This window comes from Telopea speciosissima, chromosome 4 (genome assembly GCF_018873765.1).
Source record: "Telopea speciosissima isolate NSW1024214 ecotype Mountain lineage chromosome 4, Tspe_v1, whole genome shotgun sequence".
NCBI lineage: Eukaryota > Viridiplantae > Streptophyta > Magnoliopsida > Proteales > Proteaceae > Telopea > Telopea speciosissima.
The window spans coordinates 17,672,571-17,681,476 of NC_057919.1; the positions used below are offsets into that span (position 1 = coordinate 17,672,571).

An 8,906-nucleotide genomic window follows, 5' to 3' on the forward strand; every position below is an offset into this window, starting at 1 on the left:
CATGCTTAACCTATAAGGACTAGTACGGTATCGAGAATCTGGTACAATTTTGATATGGTACAATAGATATCGAAACCGTATTGTATCAAATACAAACTGTATTTCTAATACCGATACCAAACCGACTCGATACGATTTGTATTCAATATAAAAAATCGTTTGTATTCGATACTAAAAATGATTTTATTCAGTATCAAAAACATATGATATTGCCACGGCTCAATCATATCAAACAAACCATTAATTCTTCTTAGGAGCTTTGATTTATTTGAACCATTTCAACATCAAACTTTCACCAAAAACATACGATGATGAAAAAGACGATAGAAGATGAAAGAACATGAACAAGAATATCGATAGCGAGACGAAGGGTCACATTGGAGATTGAGACCTAAGAAAAGAGAAGGATTATTTTTCCGACAACTGACATTCTTCTGACGTTAGCATTTGTGTATATTCTGCAGATTTTAGGCCCACTAGTTTCAAAAAAACTCCATTATTACTTGTGTCTCTTCCCAAGTACCAAGAGGACTGTTTCAAAAGTTAAAAGATCTCTTTCTTTTTTCGTGAAGCATCTTTGGTTATTACAAGGGAGGACTCTTCTAATAATTGCAATTCTTCTTTGGATGATATGATACTCTTCAACTTATTTATCAATGGCGACAAACCGTCCAGATAATGAATTAAGACAAAACAAAAAACAAAAAAAAAGAAAAGTAATTACCAACATAAATTGAGGTTTAATTTCACTAAACACAAACCGTCCAGATCTCTTTCTTTTTTCGTGAAGCATTTTTGGTTTTTTTTGTTTGTTTTTTTGTTGGTTTTTGGTATTTTTTTGTTAGATTTAGATACATTTAACATAGGTGAGATGATGCTTAGTTTTAGTTTTTAGATCTTACTTTGTTAGATGTGCTTCTATTTGGTGTTGTGTTGCTATTTTTTTTATTACCCTCTTAGTTTGTTAGAAATGTTTCTATTCGGTGTATGCTGTTATTATTTTTCTCTCTATTTACTTTGTTAGATGTGCTTCTATTCGGTGTTCTGATGCTATTTTAGTTGGGATAAGTTTTATTTGATTTTGAGTTGAGGTGTACAATGAATGCCCAACGGTGTGATGGTTTGAACTTAAAATTCTGATTGCATGTCAATTAGTAAGTTCATACCGTTCAGAGACCGTTTAGAGTTAAACGGCTCATTAGCTTGTTTTAGACCCAGTTTAGGCTCATTTAGCCCGAATAAGGCTGCCCCGATTAAAGACCGAATACCGATCGATCGACCAAAATGAAACCGTACCATGCCCGCCCAAGGCAAGCTCGAATGCCTAAACGGTCGAACACGGTGCAGCCTCTAAAATTTGTGAGGCCTGGCTAGGCCCGATCGAGACCAATCGAGCCCGACCGGTTGACACCCCTAACTGATACTGGGGCCCAGGCCCAGGTGAAATATGGGCCAATTTTTAACTTAAAATATGTCCTCCAGTGTGAGCAAACTCAAGAAAAAATGCATAGGCTTCATTCAGTTGCAAAGGGAATTAAAGGGAAGGGAAGTAAAATTTTCAAACTTAAAATAGAAATTTGTATAATCATTACTCCATGTGACTATATTACTACCTCCAAATCATTCAATAATTGGTTATTTAATACCACTTTATTTTGCATCCATTTCCCTTTGGTTTAAAAAGTAAAATAAAATTATATGTAAAATGTATCATTACTAAATATGATAAGAAATTCAAGTAGTTTATACACTCACATGAGATAATGATTAAAAAATTCTTTTTTTAGCTTCGAAAATTTTCACTTTCCTTCCCTTTGTTTTCTCTTGCAACCAAACATAGCCATAGTGATAGTGTTCATATTTTTTATACATATATCTTATAAATATAATGGCGTGCATATTGGGCCAGGCCAAGCTTCTTGTACAAATCTCATGTCAAGGCCCACAAAACATGGGCCTAGCTAGCTTCCCGAGCTGAGGCTGGCCAGGCCACCTATTGCCACCCTAGCTTGAGGTGCCACCCCAATTAATTAATTATTATTCCCTGTTGGGACTTGGGATTGGAGTAGATTATCACTCTTTCAGTCTTTCCTTTTTTTTCCATTCAATACTTGGAAGGATAAATTGCATTCTAGATCCCCCATGTTCTACACTCTATTGTCTATGATTTTTCTGAATTAGGGAATTGGATGGGAAGCACCAGCTAGCAAAGGTGAGGTTGGATCATTTGGATGACGATATTGCCCAGTACGCTGAGCAGCATGGCTTTCGGGGTATTCTTGATAGTTCAGTCCCTACATAGGCAAAATGCAGGGTGTCAATTCAAAGACTGCACCGTTAGGACCGATCTATCTCAACCAATGAAAGCTCAAAACTGGTCCGACATGTTAGCTAAACGTATGTCGTCCATGATGCAGGGGGATGTAACAACGGTCATCCGATCGGGCCCAACACATTTAAGCCTGTTTATGGGTCATTTGTTTTACCTCAATTATCTCATGCATTTCCAATTTTATACCAAATATATCATTTCTTAATCTCCTTGATTAATTTATCATCTCGCATTATGTAAGCTATATATAAAGGACTATGGACCGAATATAAACATAGAATTAATAATTGAATATTATTGCACTATGAAGTTGATGGATCAAAAATAAATGGAACACATAATCAAAGCTATTTATATTATTCAAAATGTAAGCATATGTATGTCCATTGAGATTGAGGTCCATAGAACTCCAAATATATTTGAGATTTACTTATTTAATCATTAGTCCAGTGCTCTGTTAGCAAAAATGCGTTTAAAACTCCGTTTTAAACACGTTCCCATTTTTTACCGTTTTAAACACGTTTTGTTGTATGCTTCTTAAACATACGGTAAAAAATGACAAACGACAAACATTTCCGTTTTAAACGCGTTTAAAACACGTTTAAACACGTTTTCCTTTTTTTGGCATTTTTTAAGACATTGGACTTAACTAACCATATCTCTCTCTCTCCCGAACTCTGATCGGCTTGATTCTTTCACCAACGTAAAGATGACTCGAAGGGCTACATTTTTTATGATATCACTTTCAACTCAAAGTCAATGCATGGATAGCGAAAATAGAAGCATGTATTTCAAATAAAAATTCTTCAATTTATATGAGAATAGTAATGTTTTTTTTGGTTTCGTTTTTTTTAAATATAAACGCTTAAAATCCGTACCGTCCGTTTTCCATTTTTTACCGTTCTCTGTTTTACTGACTGTTTTATTTGACCGTCTGTTTGTAATTTTTTACCATTTAAAACCCATACCGTAAAACTCCGTTTTATTACCGTTCCTGTTTTTGCTAACTATGGTCTAGTGATGAACATACTCTCAAGTATGTTCTTGTTACATCCTAAAGAATTAAATTTCATTAGGAGTTATATGGACCAAACTTGTATCATCTGATTGTAGTCCATTTAGTATGAGCTTGTTCATAGATCGGTGACCAACCGACGTTTATAATTAGGACCATGCCTAATGTACGAGGACTGTTACGGTATCAAGAATCTGGTAAAATGTTGATATGGTACAATAGATATCAAAATCGTATTGTACCAAATACAAACTATATTTCTAATACCGATACCCTATCGACTTGATACGATTTGTATTCGATATAAAAAATCGTTTGTATTCGATCTTAATAATGATTTTATTGGATATCGAAAACATGATATTGCCACGGCTCAATCTGATCAAACAAACCATTAATTCTTAAGAGCTTTGATTTGATTGAACCATTCCAACAGCCAATTTTCACCAACAACGTACGATGATGAAAAAGACGATAGAAGACGAAAGAATATGAACAAGAATATCGATAGCGAGAAGAAGGGTTACATTGGAAATTGAGACCTAAGAAAAGAGAAGGATTATTTTTCCAACAACTGGCATTCTTCTGACGTTAGCATTTGTGTATATTCTGCAAATGATACAGATTTTAGGCCCACTAGTTTCAAAAAAAACTCCATTATTGCTTGTGTCTCTTCCCGAGTACCAAGAGGACTGTTTCAAATGTTAAAAGATCTTTCTTTTTTCGTGAAGCATCTTTGGTTATTACAATGGAGGACTCTTCCAATAATTGTGCAATTCTTCTGCAGATGATATGATACTCTTCAATTTATTCATCAATGGCGACAAACCGTCCAGATAACGAATTAAGAAAAAAATAATAATAATAATTATCAATATAAATTGAGGTTTAATTTCACTAAACACTTCACAGTAGATTATTTAATTTATTGGTAATAAGATTATATAACACAGAATCTGGATCACATAATAAGAAATTAAGACTGGGGGATGGGATTAAAATGAATTACATTCATTTCCCCTCAAATTTTAAGAGTTACCCTAAATCTCTTTTATTAGGGGAAGAAAAGAGGATAATCCTTCAATGTAAACACACATGTTATGAATGAGATATTATATCTTAATTAGTTGGATTTCTTCTTATGAGTATCCTTTCCAAAAGCTGCTTCATTGATGTTTTCATAGGCTTCATTCATACACGAAACGAACAGTCGGCAGTTGATGAACGATTTCTCCGTCCTCACCACCACCCTTAGCTTTCCCATATAGCTCACAATGGTAAATACTAAGCTCTGCAATATTCCAAACCCACAATATTTATTTATTAATCTATATATAAAACTCTTGATTGATTGATTGTGAGAGAGAGAGAGAGAGAGTCTGGACTCGTATCCATATACCCCACATGGCGAGGGTTAATGAAATGGAATCTCATCATCCATATGACCTCTTCTTACCCCTATGTCAGATCGGGTAGAGATTTCACTTCATTGATCCTCACCATGTGTGGTGGCACCCCACGTACATGAGTAGAAACTTTGGACTCGGATTGATGTACCTGAGGAACACCGGCCAAAGTGAAATAGAAGCTGTTAATGGGATGACTTGCTATGATCATTTTCTGCGATGGTCCAACCAAACTTGACATGGTGACGCTTGTGTTATTCCAGATTGAATAGACATGCCTTGCAGCCGCCTACAAGCAATACCCACAAATAATTTTCATTTTTCATCTTCAATTTTTTTTTATTTTGCTAATGAATCGAAAATATATTAAAGTAAAAGAGCAAAGCACAACATTGAAGCCAATAATGGCAAGCCTAAAGGGAACTCCTGACAAGATCCAAGCTATTAGCAATCAAAGATGATATATATATCAAAATTCAGGGAAGGAGAAAACAACTAATAAATGTTGGGCCACATATTCTCTGTGCCGAGTGCAGGTTGCGCCCAGACACATGGGGGTGGGCGAAACAACAACCCTGCCCCTCCCCCCTAAATGGCAGGAAACTCAAACCATATGTCTGGGCGCAGACTGCGCTGCAGCACAGAGAACATCAACCCTAAATGATGGTACATAAAAATTTTGGATTCAAAGACTTGATTTTAGAAAGAAAAAAATAATAATAATGATAAGATCATAAAAAATATGTAAAGACTAACCTCAGGTCCTCTGATTTTCCTGAAAACTCCCAATATTCTTTTGGTGAGATAAAGAGCCATGGAATTCCTCCTCCTCCTCATCTCATCCTTAGCTTGAACAACAAAGTCCATGGGATCCATATTCTTGAGATCCTTACACTTGGAAGGAAGCATTACATGCAAGAAGCTAAAATGGTTTCCCCATATATTAGCTTTTAACATATCTCCCACTGTATTAAACCCTTTCAACATCCTCGCGTTCATCACAACTAATGCAGTCATTCGTTCACCATTACTGACGTTCCCTATCTTTTGCATGTACAATTGGATTGCGTATGATATCACCCCTGTGATCACTTCATTCACAGTCTGTGTGTTCAAGTTTTTAATTTAATCAATACCACTCTACATAAAAACAAAATTATAATAATCAATACTACTACTACTCTTAGAATCTTTCTTAATTTGTTTGTGTTTTAGGTATAGTTCAAAAACTCATCAAAACTTCACTAATTTCAACATCTCCGAGGTGAAACAAGAGGCAAAACCCAAAATCAGCAATGTTTCACCGAAATTTTCGGTCACAAAAATGCACTTTTTCGATTGAAAATTTTGGTCAATTAGATAATTTCATCCATTTGTCGCCCGAAATGGCCAAGTGTAACTCAGAAAAAAAAAAAAATACGCTGTTTTGACGAAATTTCAACATATTTTGCACATTTCAGTCGGACCGAAAGTCCAACGAAAGGAGATTCTGAACTATGATTTTAGGCCACTAATTAAGAGTAGGGAGAGGATTGGCTATGCGGTCAGCTTTCAACAAGCTAGCGGTATAGGAAAAAAATTTGCTGCTACTCTTGTTGCAGGAATGTTCTTGCTACCCTTCTGGCACCCAAGGATGGAATAATTCACTTTACCCTTTGGGTTCATAAATATCTTCCTAAGTTTTTGTATTTTGTAAAATACCCTTTAAAATCCCATTTTCTTGGCTGTCACTAGTGTAGCAGCAAAATTTCGTCGAGCGGCATACACTTCTCACAGGGTTGGACACAGGAGGGTATGAGGGTCTTTTTCAAAGGAGGAGGAGAGAGGAAGACACGTGCTCAGCCTTATCCCTTAAAAGTATAGATCAAATTCAGGATGAGGGGGTCAACAGGTGGTCCAACAATCAATGAAGAGCAGTCCAGTTTCAGATCTTAATCTTAAATAGAGATTAGCATCACTTCCAAAATATTGTTTCTTTAGTAAGAATATTCACTTAATAAAGATTAAATAAGAGCTCCTAAACAGATCAATAAATCAAAGATGTGATACCAAACATGTACTTTAATGTAATTCTAAATTAATGAGTTGCGAGACCACCACCAGGGGAACAAAAATGAACTACTTACTCCTCCAACCTTGGACTGGATTCGCTTAAGTTCATCAAGGGAGTAGACAACAGTTTGAACTGAAACGGACTCGAACTCAACTCCGGGATTCGCCGATCGAATTGCGGTTTTGCCGTCTTCCATGATTGTTCCCTGCAACACACTCCAAGCTGAATCTGTGAAAGTATTGATACACATAGAAACAAGGCCTTTAACTTTCTTCCACTTGCTTATTTCTTTGGTCATTCTTGGGGCAACATCAGGGAAAGTAAGAGGAAGAGAAGGGTTATCAGCTCTCTTGTGAATAGAAAAGAGAGCAGCCATGAGTGAATAACCATCTCCAATAGCATGGTTGATCTTAAAAATAAGAGTCCCTGCAGCGTTGCTTGTTGGGTACATGAAGACATGAACATCCCATAAAGGCCGAGTGTTTGGTTGCGGTTCTAAAATTATCTTGGATAAGTATTCCTCCAAGAGATCATCATAATCTTGTGATGATAATCCAGTAGGAAAGGTAGGGACAAAGATGTGATCATCGATCACAACATCGACCCTTTTCCACCGTTGGATTCCTTTCTTGTCTTTCACAACAATGGAAGAGAAACGTGAGTGGATAGGTATGAAGACATCTCTGAGGAAATCAAAGGTTTGAGATTTGGAAATGGGGATTTCTAGCTCGTAAACACCTATAACGGGAATTGAAAGAGCAGAGCTATTGATGTATTGAGAAAGTGGGCTTAGAGGTGGAAATCTATAGGTTTCTTCTTCTTCTTCTTCTTCTCCTATTTTGAGAAGTGGTTGTTTCTGTTGCTGCTTAGATAATGTAGACGCCATTGATGACTTCTTTTGGAATTTGGATTAGACAACTCTGTATCTTTGATTCTTTGTCCTGCTCATCTCATGGTTGAAGCCTTTTTATAAAGCATTTGGCAGTGAAGGGTAACGTATAGATGTGTGATTTGTGTCCATTTTTTTTTTTAACTTTTCTATTGTTACAAGGGGTGAGGAGAAAATTTTCTTGACTAGCAACTTGAGAGCTGAAAGGTACTTGTATGGATGAGTTTTGTGTTTTTTTTTTTGGGTTCTGTAGGGCTCCCTGTCAATACGGGTTAATCTGAACCGGGCCAATTTTGTATAGGTTATGGACCGCTATCAGTTGTTATATACTCTTGTCTATTTCTCTTTTTATTTCCTGTCACTTCAGAAGAAGAAAATTGCGCCTATGTATTTATCTTTTGGTTCAATTTGCAGATGTAGTTTGGATTTAGCTGCGGGATATTTTCATTCACCCACTTGTGCCTTCTGTGACTTGTGGTACCGTGTTTTGCCATTAGTGGCCTGCACTCCCGTGAGTTGGGGGTGGGTTGATGTCTTGTATTCCATCGCTTGTATAAGTGGGCGGATTTCAAAGGGCTGTTGTTAAGGGGTCTAGAGGAATTAGTCCACCTTGCGTGTTAATCTATATTACTGGCAGGGCCTCAAGTGGGTCTATGCAGGGATTTGACAGCGGTAGTAGTCGAAAAACTTTTAAGGGCTATATGGGTGTTTCAGTAAAATTCTTATTTAAAGTTTTACTATAAATTTGTAGCGAGAGTTCTTTTTTTGTAATCGATCTGAAAGAGGTGTGGGGACAAATGGTTGTTACCCTATTCTCCGTTGATAGTGAATAAGATCTCCCCTTACCATGGACATAGATAATCTTGTCGAACCACATAAATCCTTGTGTTTAGTTGTGTGATTGTTTGTAGAGGTGCAAGTTTGGCCCTGATGGCCTGAGCCCACCTTGAGCCTGAATAGGGCCTAGGTTGAGATACCTTGGCCCTGAGGGCGGGTTAGGGTTGGGAATTTCTGGCCTTGAGTTAGGGCCGGACTCGGTCAAGGTGGAGGCCTCGGACTGAGCCCGGCCCAGCCCAACCCGACCCTGTCTTCTTCTTCCTGTTCTTTGACTTCTTTCTTCTTCTTCTTTTTTTTTTTTTTTTTTTTTTTTTTTTGTTTCTTCTTCGTCCTCTTCTTTTTTTTTTTTTTTTGGTTTCTTCAATCTTCGTCTT

The 8,906-nt window shown here is 36.8% G+C and overlaps 1 protein-coding gene across 1 annotated transcript; it reads right to left on the reverse strand.

The window, feature by feature from the left end:
- Positions 1-4,458: 4,458 nt before the first annotated feature.
- LOC122658656 (wax ester synthase/diacylglycerol acyltransferase 4-like) lies at positions 4,459-7,720 on the reverse strand. The gene is made up of 4 exons (XM_043853698.1): positions 6,880-7,720; positions 5,510-5,857; positions 4,905-5,042; positions 4,459-4,638 (listed from the first exon to the last, which is right to left on the reverse strand). The coding sequence occupies exons 1-4, from the start codon at positions 7,690-7,692 to the stop codon at positions 4,471-4,473; spliced, it is 1,467 nt and encodes a 488-aa protein (XP_043709633.1). The 5' UTR covers positions 7,693-7,720; the 3' UTR covers positions 4,459-4,470.
- Positions 7,721-8,906: the final 1,186 nt, after the last annotated feature.

Bases quoted from the DNA above. Each gene is read 5' to 3' on its own strand.
- LOC122658656 (XM_043853698.1), bottom strand. From the start codon at position 7,692: ATGGCGTCTACATTATCTAAGCAGCAACAGAAACAACCACTTCTCAAA. The intron at 5,043-5,509 runs GTTAGTCTTTAC...TATTGCTTGTAG, and splicing joins GGAAAATCAGAGGACCTGAG to GCGGCTGCAAGGCATGTCTA. The intron at 4,639-4,904 runs GTACATCAATCC...GGAATATTGCAG, and splicing joins CTTTGGCCGGTGTTCCTCAG to AGCTTAGTATTTACCATTGT.